We start from the raw sequence: 13,222 nt of genomic DNA on the forward strand, positions 1-13,222 counted from the left end.
TTATGGTTCAAAATGAATACCAGAGTCTACTATCTTCTATTCATTTGATCTGTGAGCTTTAGATGGTTACATATATATAAATAATAATTTACTGTTCTTTGAAATTTTGCTTATCTGATCAGCCAATATTTATAATCCTTCAGGTGTTCTTTTCTTATATTACAAGAAAGAACTTTCTACTTTTGGGATATAGCTATCATTTCAAAAGCCTGATAAAACCAAGTTAAAGAAGAGAGATTCTCTACTCTTCATCATGGACAGATCAATCTGGACCATCTTAAGGACGCATGAACCAAACATTTATGATTTCTGGCCAATTCTCTCAAGGGCATCTACAGTAATCCTTTTTTTTTTTTTTTTTTTTTTAAGATTTTATTGATGTATTCACGAGAGACACAGAAAGAGAAGCAGAGATAGGTAGAGGGAGAAGCAGGCTCCATGCAGGGAGCCCGATATGGGACTCGATCCTGGAACTTCAGGATCACGCCTTGAGCCAAAGGCAGACGCTCAACCGCTGAGCCACTCAGGCGTCCCTCCAGTAATCCTAAATACCTGGATACTGGGTGCCTTGGAGGTAAGCCCTTCTGACCTGTTTTATCAATGGTGGTTCCAGAGGCTCTGATATGAACTAAAAGCCCCCACCTAAAAATATGGCTTCATTCATTCATTCAACATGTAATGAACAGTCACAACGTACCTACTATTTTATGAAGACAAAAGACTCTGAGGTCAAAGCCTATTGACAGAGACTGAAAGTAAAGTTAAAAATGGAGTGAAGTAATTGCTTAAAAAGGAGGTCTAACCAGGATACTATGAAACAAGGAAGGATATGGAATTGGTAGATGTGAGGAAGAGATGTCAGGAAATGCTTTCTTAAAAAGGTGATGCTTTCATTGATATTTACATGATGATAAGGAGAAAACTAGGTTGTATGGAAGAATGCACTAGGAACTACACTATGTAGAGGCACCTGAAACATCAGGAAAAAATTATTCAAGAACAGAATATATGCTCTAGGTTGATGAAAGCAAGGAGTTACACTTTAGTCCATTTTCCTCCTTTGGTACCTGTATATATTCAGTTTCTCTATCTGTATCTATTTGTTCTATCCAGGCTTTTCTTATACCTACTAAGTTTTTATTTTGCATCAGGTGTATTCTTTTACAGATTTTCCTTCTGAACTTTACCGTTTAAAAAAATGTGATCTCTCTAGCTCATCATAGTCATACCAAATACTATTCATATTTTCTAAGACCATCAACTTGCTCTCTGCAAATTTAATGAGCATATTTTCATTCACATCCTGGTCATTCATGACTAAACTAAGTAATGCCAATCTCAGATCTGACTCATGTGGAATACAATTTAAATTTTCACCCATGTTGATGTATTTTTTTAAAGATTTTATTTACTTATTTATTCACAAGAGACACACACACACACACAGAGAGAGAGATAGAGAAGCAGAGACACAGGCAGAGGGACAAGCAGGCTCCATGCAGGGAGCCCAACGTGGGACTTGATCCCAGGTCTCCAGGATCACACTGTGGGCCGAAGGCAGCACTAAACCACTGAACCACCCAGGCCGCCCGACCCATGTTGATATTGACTCTCTGATAACCACCTACTGGGTGCTGCTGTTTACCTTACTTAAGCATACAAGCACCTACATCTAGTATTTAGTTTATAAGTGAACATCTTTGCATGAAACAAAATCTAGAGTTTTACTTTTTTGCAGGCAATCAATCTGAAATCCAGCATTGCTTCTCCCTATTTGATCCCTTGTTAAAAGGAAAAAATATTAAGTTCATGTGATAAAAGGCTTTCTTCAAAAGCTGTGTTTTTACTGTGATGACTTAAAAATGTGGCTTCACTTGAGACTATAATCCCTATCTCTTTTGTTAAGAGGCATTAAGTTTTTCTACATCATTATCACTCATCAAAATCAAGCTGCTATGCTATGTTTTCATGATTTCTGCTTTTGATCAATCTCAAGAAGAAAAGATTTTTAGTTTTTGTTTTAATTCCAGTTAGTTAACGCAGTGTTATATTAGTTTCAGGTGTATGATATAGTGATTCAACAGTTCCATACATCACCTCGTACTCATCACAAATTTACTCCTTAATCTCCATCACCTATTTAACCCATCTCCCCACTCCCACCCCTCTGGTAACCATCCGTTTGTTCTCTATATAGTTAAGACTCTGTTTCTTGCTTTGTCTTTCATTTTTTCCCCTTTATTTTTTTTTATTTCTTAAATTCCACATATGAGTGAAAGCATATGGCAACTGTCTTCCTCTGACTTATCTTGCTAAGCATTATACTCTCTAGCTCCATCCATTCAAGAAGAAAAAATTTAAATTCTAAAGTGGACATTAGATAATAAATTCACAATGACAATATTTAGTATTATTTTTCAAGTTAAATATTTCCTATAAAACAATGTGCTGGCAGACTGGTGAAAGCTGTGCTTTAGAGAGGCAGAGAGACCATTCAGGAAATGAAAAGAAACGTTCCCTAAAGATACATGCTAATGCCAGTCAGTTCCTGCTGAGGAAGTAGTCACATGACTATCAAATCTTCTCAGGTCAAATGGACTTCTCTGTTCTATCACTAAGGAGCCTGTAAGATTAAAATAAAGATGCCATAACAGAAATACCCAGTTATATATGTTTAGAACTTTTATAGACTTATATTTACTATGGTTTATTCCTTCTACAACCTTATGGGATAGCTAGCATCCATTAAGTGCCAAATTCATATTTTGAAGAATTCTAAAGAACAATCATATACCAGGTGCCGAGGTAGTCTCAAAGTAAAACTTAGTGGAGTCATGGAAAATAAATAATAAATAAATAAGGATAAAAGAGCACAGAGAAAGATAGTCTAGGCTGAATAAAACGTGCATAAATATAAGTATGCAATGTTAATTTGAGGGAATAGATGTCTCAGAATAGGGGAATAGGGTTGAAAAAAAGAAAAAGAAATGACAAAGAAGAAAAGATTTGGAGTCTCAAAGTTAGAACTACATCTCAGCTCCCAGATACTATTTATTAGCATAATAACCTGAACAAGTTATTTTCCTCAGTTTCCTCACCTGTAAAGCACAGGTGATGATGTCTGCTCCCAGGGATATAATGAAAATTAGAGGTAACATGCCTGACACCATGCTTGCACACAAAGGCATCTAAACATTCTAGCTATTAATTAATAGAAGTTAATCCACCTTTATATATCATACATAAAAATCCTCATCAAGTAGGAGATATTACTTCAAGTCTATTTGCATAAATGGGATACTCGGTACCACGGGGCAGCCAACTCACTGTTGGTAGCAGGAGAGATTTTATAATCTAACAGCCAGCAGGCCAATGAGCCTCAGCACAGTGAAGCATTCAGAGACTGCCTAGCCAAATGAAAGAAGGAGTCACCCTAAGAAAAGGCCTAGCAATAAGCAGTCAAGAATAATAAACCAGATGAGAGGCTAAAGTGGATGAAAAGAGAATGCAGACATAAGACTTCATAACAATGACTGAGCAGTCAGAGAAGGACAAACATTATATGTTCTCATTCATTTGGGGAATATAAATAATAGTGAAAGGGAAAATAAGGGAAGGGAGAAGAAATGTGTGGGAAATATCAGAAAGGGAGACAGAACATAAAGACTGCTAACTCTGGGAAACGAACTAGGGGTGGTAGAAGGGGAGGAGGGCGGGGGGTGGGAGTGAATGGGTGACGGGCACTGGGTGTTATTCTGTATGTTAGTAAATTGAACACCAATAAAAAAATAAATTAAAAAAAAAAAAATAACAATGACTGAGGACAGTAACAGCCTATATTTAAATACTTAGCATTTTTAAAACTGCATACTTTTCAAATTTTTTACTTAAAATGTTATATTCATATTTATATATTTCATATATATTCATATATTCATTTCAGGTGTACAACATAGTGATTCAATAAGTATGTTATGCTGTTCAGAATGCTTTTATTTTTATTCTAAGATTTTAATTATTTATTCATGAGAGACACACAGAGTCAGAAACATAGGCAGAGGGAGAATCAGGCTCACTTCAAGGAGCTCTATGCAGGACTGGATCCCAGGACCCCAGGATCATGACCTGACCCAAATGCAGAGGCTCAACCACTGACCCAACCAGGCGTCCCCAGAGTGCTTTTATGTTTAACATCTAGTATAATTTTCACCTGTGAAGTATGCATGACAGGTATTTTTTTTCCCTTGTTGGGGAAAATAATAATATAAAGAGGTCAGATGGCTTAACCAAGGTTAGTGCAGAGATCTATGAATGACATCACATACATCTCCTGGTTTCCAAGAAATTTACTGGGGAAGAATCACTTGTGTCAGCTTTGCTTAGAGGATAGATAACTAAAATGAAACTCCAACTCTTTCTTCTCCCATACTTCAACCCACGTATACAACCTGCTCTTCCTTCAATGTCTTCTGTCTCAATAAATAGCAACTCCCACCTTTCAGGTGCTCAGAACAAATACCTTGCCGCCATCTCTGATTCTCTTTTTCTCTCATACCCTCACATAAGCAAGCCTCTGTCCATTCTTTCTTAAAAATATATCCAGAATCCATTCATCTACTTTTATTTTCTCCATTAATATCTTCTTCAACTAGACAATCACTATTTCTTGCTTGGATCAATACAAATACCTCCTAACTAATCTCCTGGATTCTCCCCTTGTCCCACTATCAACTGTTTCTTTTAATTTTTGCTTTTGTTTGCAAAACCTGTAAACTGAACTCACCTATATGCTTTACTCAGATTCACCAATTGTTTAGGTTTTGCCTGTTTGTTTTCTTAACACCTCTGTTTCTCTTATTTTCATTTTTTCTGAAATATTTAAGAGTGGGTTACAGACATGATGCCTCCTATATAATTTTAGAGTACTATATTTCCTCAGAACAGTGATGCGCTTTTACATATCTACAGTAATCAAAATCAGGAAATGTAACATTGATATAACAGTATTATTTAGTCCACAGTCTATATATTACTATTTTACCAATCATACAGCAATGTTCCCTACATCATTACCTTCCCTCCCTTATCATCATGGATTCAATTCAGAATATTCATTTTAATTGGCATGTATCATTCATATCCTTTAATCATAAACAGTTCCTTAGCCTTTGACTTTTTTTTACTTTTGTAATTTTGAAGAGTATGTACAGATATTTTGTGGAATGCTCCTCATTTTCAGTTTTTCTAGTGTTTCCTCCTGATTAGATTCACGATATGCATTTTTGGCAGCAATTTATGGTCGATTTTTATCATAGCTGCAAGATCAGGCCATTCCTCTGCTCCAAATTCACAACCAGAGAAGTCAAATTTGCTATGATACCCCACATGGCCTTTTAGGGTCCTTGCAGCTGATGATCTCTCTGCCTGGAATATTCTTCCTCAGATATGTAAATTACTTGCTTTATCTTTTCCTTCATGTTATTACTCAAAAGACAGCTTTATTTTTTATGGAGTTAGATAAGTTTGGTATCAAAGTCTCTAAGGAAAAACAAACCTCTGAGGACACCCAGGAAAATAATGAAAAAGAACAAACAAACTATGAGAGAGTTTAATGAAACCAAACATTAAAAAATACTATAAACGGGTGCCTGAGTGGCTTAGTAGTTTAAGTCTCTGATTCTTTTTTTTTTTTTTTTTTTTAAGATTTTATATATTTATTCATGAGAGACAGAGAGAGAGGCAGAGACATAGGCAGAGGGAGAAGCAGTCTCCCTGCAGGGAGCCTGATGCGAGCGAGACTCGATCCCAGGACTCAGGATCACAACCTGAGCCGAAGGCAGACGCTCAACCACTGAGTCCCCTGGTGCCCCTTACTCTCTGATTCTTAATTGGAGTTCAGGTCTTGATCTTGGGCCTATGAGTTCAAGCCCCACACTGGGCTCCACATTGGGCATGGAGCCTACTCAAAAATAATACTATAAAGCCACTAAAATTAAAACAGTGTGGTACCGGGACATGAATAGATAAAGGGAGGTCAAAGAACAGAGCCAAGAAATTGACCCAAAAATATGAGAAAACCTAGGATATGCTAAGCAGCATCTGAAATAACTGGGACAAAATGGGTTTCTTAATAAGTGATGCTGGGATAACTAGATAGCCATTTGGATAAAAGATAAATTTAGATTCATATCTCATATCATACAAAAGAATAAACTTCAATGGAATCAAGGATCTAAAGGTACATTATAAAATAATACAAAGACTATAAGAAAATATGGATGAATTCTTCTTCTACCCTGGTATAGGGTAAGGTTTTTAACAATGACTTAACATCCAGAGTAATAAAAAAAAAAAAAAAAAAAAAAGACTGATAATTTTGCATCAGAAAAAAAAACAGCATAGGAGCACCTGGGTAGCTCAGTGGTTGAGTGTCTGCCTTTGACTCAAGTCATGATCCCGGGGTCCTGGGACTGAGTCCTGAATCATGCTTCCCACAGGGAGCCTACTTCTCCTTCTGCCTACATCTCTTGCCTCTCTGTGTGTGTCTCTCATGAATGAATAAATAAAAGGTTTTAAAAAAAAACAGCAAAACAAAATGTAAAGAAAACTTATAAATCGGGGGGGGGGGATATTTGTAATATATACCATAATCAAAGGGCTAATATCCATAATATATCTTTTAAAACTCTTCACATTTGGGATCAAAGGACTAAAAACACAATAGAAAAATTGAAACACACATGAATGGACAATTCACCATTAAGAAACAAACACATTAATAAAATGGTTCTTAAACATATGAAAAGATGTTTAGACTCACTCATATTTAAAGAAATACAAATGAAAACAATATTGAGATACCACTGGAGAGTGAAGAATTAAGAAAGAAAGACTACACGCTTTTTGTTGATGAGGCTATGAAAAAGAAGGGACTGCAGAACAACTGTGGCAGAAATACAAACCAGTACAACTCTTCTAGAGGGAATTTGGTAATACCTACAAAACTACATTTACACCTACATTTTGACCTAGCAATACCACTTTTAGCAACTTACTTGAAGCTACTTTCTAAAAATACAGAAATACATATGTACAAGGTTACTTATTACAGCACTGTTTATAGTTGCAGAATGTTGAAAACAATCTAAATGACCACTTACGAGAAAGTGGGTAAATAAACTAATAAAGTGGGTAAGATAATGGGCAGCCCCGGTGGTCCAGCAGTTTAGCGCTGCCTTTGGCCAGGGCATGATCCTGGAGACCCGGAATCAAGTCCCATGTCGGGCTCCCTGCATGGAGCCTGCTTCTCCCTCTGCCTGTGTCTCTGCCTCTCTCTCTCTTTCTCTTTGCCTCTCATGAATAAATTTTTAAAAATAAATAAGTAAAATATGTTTTTAAAAAAGTGGGTAAAAAAAAAAGTGGGTAAGATAAGAACTAAAGTAACTTTGGAAATCAGAACTTTATATTCCATAAGGCTAAAGACAAAATGAATTGGACACAAATATTGTACTTGAGTGGTAAATTTGCTTTTCACAGGAGTGTGGGTTACTATTTCTGAAACTACTTTATGAATATTCTAAGATTCAGCAAAGAAGTAAATATACTGTGGATAATAAGAGCCAGGTTTCTCAAGAACAAAGAAAGGAGATAAAAGGAAAAAGGGAAAGCAAAAATTAAAACTGCGGTGTTTAACTGGAAGTATCAATATGAACTAATGTTTCTTAATATATATACAGATAGACATAAACAGATATAGATGTTTGTGTATGGAAAGATATGCAACTGTCTCATATTTAAAGAAAGGCAATTTAAAACAAAACTAGGATACCATTTCTTACCTGTTGGTGTGGCAAAATTTTAAAAGTAAGACAACACATTCTGTTGATGAGGCTATGGGGAAACGTTTATTTCCTAGGTCTGTATACCGAGCTTAGAAATGATGCCCCAGGGATCCCTGGGTGGCGCAGCGGTTTGGCGCCTGCCTTTGGCCCAGGGCACGATCCTGGAGACCCAGGATCAAATCCACGTCGGGCTCCCGGTGCATGGAGCCTGCTTCTCCCTCTGCCTATGTCTCTGCCTCTCTCTCTCTCTGTGTGTGACTATCATAAATAAATAAAAATTAAAAAAAAAAAAACACTTGAAAAGCTTTAAAAAAAAAAAAGAAAAAAAAAGAAAGAAATGATGCCCCAGCAATAATGAGCACACTTAGCAGCAAATCTTGGTTTCTAAGTATACATCCCCTCAAAAAAGGAATCAAGGGTCCTTGAAGAAGTGGCTGATTCCAAGGTAGGGGCAAGGAAATTAGAAAATGAGCTACATGATGCTAGAAAGTAAGGAAAAAAATAAAAAAATAATGGAGGACAGGTGAAGGGACACTTGAAAGAGCTCCCAAAGGCCAAATTTGAGAAAGTTTGAACAAAATAATGAGAGAATAGAGAATAATCCACAGAATAAAATAAGTATCTATGAGTCTATATTGATACAAATAAAAAATAAATAAATACTAAATAAATGGAGAAAAGTAATAATTCTCCCTTAGAGTAGAATTACTATTCATACCTGTAGAAGAAATGATGGAAATAGCAAATGACCACTTGACAAACACCACAGTATTAACTGTTGCAGGCAAAACTCATCAATGGATGTTAAAATTAGTAAGTGAAAGTATCATGAGAAACAAGGTGTTTGCATGGTCTCAAAGTATTTTCCCATAATATACTTATTAATTTAAAGTTTAGTAATTATAGTAATCTAGTAGATACTTCCATAACCAAGTGATCAAACTTGGGATCCCTGGGTGGCGCAGCGGTTTGGCGCCTGCCTTTGGCCCAGGGCGCGATCCTGGAGACCCGGGATCGAATCCCACGTCAGGCTCCCGGTGCATGGAGCCTGCTTCTCCCTCTGCCTGTGTCTCTGCCTCTCTCTCTCTCTCTCTGTGACTATCATAAATAAATTAAAAAAAAAAAAAAAAAACAAGTGATCAAACTTAACATTCCCAATAACTGGCACCTTATATCTCCTCTGTATGATGAAGGGTACATCATTTCTATAAGATTCCTTACCCAGATGCATTGTTAACCTCAATCTAATCAGGAGAAAACCTTAAACTTTCCAGAGAGGAAGGATTTTTACAGTCTGCCTAATTTTTCTACTGCTGTGTCCCCAGGGCCTACGAGATAACTGGCTAGTATTCTTCCAAAGTGCCCAAGCCATGAAAGAAAAGAGGACTAATGGACAGTCCTAGATTGCAGGAGCCTAAGGAGATAGAACTAAGTGCAAAACATAATTCTAGATTGGATCCTAGACCAGAAAAAGGACATCAGAGGGGAAATGATGAACTGTAAACAAGGTTTTAAGATCACTTAATATTATATTAATGTGAATTTCTTGGTTTCAATGATTGACTATGGCTACATAGCATGTTAACATTTAGGGAAACTGTACGAAAGGGTATATGGTACCTCTGTATACCATTTTTCCAAGCTTTTTGCAAGCTTAGGATTTTTTTTTTTCAGTTTAAAAAAAAAGAGGGGAGGCAGCTTTACAATGAGGCTTTCCCTGAGCCTAGTACATAGGCTTTCTACTAACATTCCTTACCTACTTCCCTAATTTAACTTACCAGAATAGCATTTATTAATATGTGACAACTGTGTATCTTATTTATTTTTATTGTTTATCATGGCTCACTTTGTGAGGTTAAGAATTTTTGTCTATTTTGTCTCATTTGTTTGCTGTCCCCCATATCCAGGACAGTGTCTGGATGGTGTTCAGTGAAGGTCTACTGAACAAGTGACTATATCTTTCCTGAAGATGTACATGGCCTCTGGGAATACTGATAATGTGAAATTCCAGGATTCACATCTGATAAATAAGACACATCTCAACTTGGTGAGGAATAAAGTGACAAGAAAGGATCCTGCAATACCTATCTGGATGCCTAGAAGACACGGTCTATTTAGCTGCTGTAGCACATTTTGTGTGTACAGATTTTTTCATATAAATGGTAAATTTATCAAAACTGATTGAAGCATATTTTAAAATTGCCTTAAAAAAACAAAACTGAGTAAAGGGAAAAGAAACAAGCCAATCTGTAATAAAGAAATTACACTGATTGGCTAAGTCACAGGGGAATGATGAGGGGGGGAAATGTTAGGAAACCAAAGTAAATCTAGGGTTGAAAAGCCAGAAATATTCATATAAATCTAACGCTAGTCTCATGTTTCCTGTACCAAAAATGCTAAGAAGCAAACGTTCATATTTAAGGTCAGTATTTAAAAAAAAAAAAAAAAAATAAGGTCAGTATTTTTGAAGAAGTCCTCTAATTCTCTATGAGCAGTATAATATTCATCAGAGACAATTTTTAGGTCCTGGCACTCCATGCAATTCCCTCTCTGCCCAGTAGTTCTCTGGCTGTACTTGTGTGGTGCTAACATTATACTGCAATGCTCCAATACTATACAAGTCAAATACTGGTGGGCTTTCTAAATTTACGGGGAAAACTATGCTGTTAGGGATGCCTGGATGGCTCAGTGGCTGAGTGTCTATCTTCGGCTCAGGGTGTGATCCTGGGTCCGGGCATCAAGTCCCACACTGGACTCCCTGTGAGGAGCCTACTTCTCCCTCTGTCTATGTCTCTGGCTCTCTCTCTGTTCTCTCATAAATAAATTTTTAAATTCTTTCAAAAAAATTATGCCGGGACTCCTGGGTGGCTCAGCAGTTGGGCCTCTGCCTTCAGCTCAGGATGTGATCCCAGAGTTCCAGGATTGAGTCCCACATCAGGCTTCCTGTGGAGAGCCTGTTTCTCCCTCTGCCTACGTCTCTGCCTTCTCTCTGTGTCTCTCATGAATAAATAAATAAAAATTTTTTAAAAATTATACTGATAGATGGAATTTAAAAGCCTAAAAAAGTAACATTTCTGGGGCACTTGGGTGGCTCAGTCAGTTGAGTGACTCTCATTTTGGTTCAGATCATGATCTCGTGGGTCATGGGATCAATCCCCCCCACCCCACCCCGTGCAGCTCCACACTCAGTGAGGTATCTGCTTGAAGATTCTCTCCCACTGCCCCCCTCCCACTGCTTGCACACACGTGCGCTCTCTCTCACAAATCTTTTTTTTTTTTTTAAGTAACTTTTCTTACATTTTTGTCTCTCGTTCCCATTTGATAACAGAATCTGGTATAATACAGCATGTTATGTAGTACAAAACTATATTTAGTCATTTTATGTTTAATATGATAGTATTTCATAGTGTTAGACTAATGGAATTTGAAAGCTAGTCTTCCTAGTTATGTGGCCTTAGGAAAGTTAAATAACTTCTCAGTGCTTAAGTTTTCTCATTTGTAAAATGAAAATTAATAATAATACCAACCTCAGAAGGTTGCTATGAGAATAAAATTACTTAATGAAATGGAAAGCAATTAAGCAGTGCCTTGCACAGAGTACTTAATAACTGTTAAAAGATTAATAACTTAGCAATTATTAGAAGTAATAGTATTTTATTAATAAAAGGGCATAATGACTTCTATGGACTCTGTCAATGAAATAATTTGAAAATTTTGTCACATGCTGGCCCAATTATGTACAAACACTCTCCCTGGTTGGAAAGGAGAAAATAAAACTTCTGCAGTATTACTTTTCTCTCCACTTCATAAATTCCTTGAGGGTTTTCCACATCACATTTATATATGCTGAGTCTTACCTGAAGAATGGAGAAATGAGTTAAATGTATACTATTCTATACATCCACAGTTTTGATTTACATTACATTATTAAGAGTATGATCTAGTCTTGAAAGTAGCTTTTTTTCTCTGGTTTTCTACTCTTAAAATGTTAGGCTTCCGTGGTTAATATCAAAGACATTTTACTGATGCTCTTCAGGATCACTGGTCTCTAGATCATAAGAGTAACATTATTAAATCAGTTTCCTTGAGGTTTAATTCTCTAACATACTGACAGATTTCTTCTTTTACTTAGGCCTTTTATTTCTAGTCTGCCACTCATTAGCTGAAGGATAGTAGGCACATCACTTAATACCACCAAATCCTTAAGACCTCTCATCTATAAACATAACATCTGTCCTTGCATAGTCACAGGATCAGGAGGAGATTCCAAAGGCAGTTTTTAAAACTGCATATCCTTTTATAAATATGAAGTTATTTTAATAACGCAGACCATCCAAAATAGTCAAGGCTGTTTATTTAATAATAATTTATCAGTTGCTCTTCACTGTATTTTAAAATAACTGTGACTCAGCAAAGAAGAAATTATCACATCTAGTAAGAGTCATGAAAGAATAAATCGAGCTTTCACCAACCTGGCCATTTGCTTGTACGCTTCTTCAGCTACCGCAAAGATATGTGGATCCATATCACCCATATTCTGTCCACTATATGCATTAATAATATCTTCTCCATAAATAGGCAGCTGTTCATAAGGATTTATAGCTACTAGGACTATACCTGTGGGGGGGGTGTAAAAGCAAAAAAAGAAGTCAATGATATATTAATAGACGTATCAAACTTGCTAAAGTGACCACAGTTAACACAAATTTCAATCTCAATTAATCTTGAACAAGTTGTTAAAGATCAAACTATGTTACAGGCTTCGCCTCTGGGCCTATTATACCTTGACCTAACTTAAACACCATTTAATTAATTAATTAATTTATTTATTTATGATAGTCACAGAGAGAGAAAGAGAGAGAGGCAGAGACATAGGCAGGGGGAGAAGCAGGCTCCATGCACCGGGAGCCCGATGTGGGATTCGATCCTGGGTCTCCAGAATCACGCCCTGGGCCAAAGGCAGGCGCCAAACCGCTGCGCCACCCAGGGATCCCTTAAACACCATTTAAACACTGATCTAGGGGCAGCCTGGGTGGCGCAGCGGTTTAGCGCCGCCTGCAGCCCAGGGCGTGATCCTGGAGATCCAGGATCGAGTCCCATGTCTGGCTCCCTGCATGGAGCCTGCTTCTCCCTCTGCCTGTGTCTCTGCCTCTCTCTCTTCTGCTCTGTATCTCTCATGAGTAAATAAAATAAAATAAAATCTTTAAAAAAATAAAAAATAAAAAAATAAACACTGATCTAAACTCCTAAAAATAAAAACTATTTTCATAATATTTAAATAAAAAATTCCACTTCTAGAAATTTATCCAAATGAAATCATATATTCAAGCAAAGATTTTTTTCATAAAGATATTTATCGATATTTATCATATTTTTACTCA

At 36.7% G+C, this 13,222-nt stretch overlaps 1 protein-coding gene across 4 annotated transcripts in view; it reads right to left on the reverse strand.

Annotated features, from left to right (window-relative positions):
- MYO5A (myosin VA) overlaps positions 1-13,222 on the reverse strand; it is a 183,936-nt gene that overhangs the window by 102,615 nt on the left and 68,099 nt on the right. For all 4 annotated transcript variants that reach the window (XM_072808558.1, XM_072808557.1, XM_072808556.1 and 1 more), the window contains exon 4: positions 12,314-12,458. In XM_072808558.1, the coding sequence (XP_072664659.1) occupies positions 12,314-12,458 (145 nt within the window). The remainder of the gene's footprint in view (positions 1-12,313; positions 12,459-13,222) is intronic.

Source organism: Canis lupus, chromosome 32 (assembly GCF_048164855.1).
Source record: "Canis lupus baileyi chromosome 32, mCanLup2.hap1, whole genome shotgun sequence".
Classification (NCBI taxonomy): Eukaryota; Metazoa; Chordata; class Mammalia; order Carnivora; family Canidae; genus Canis; species Canis lupus.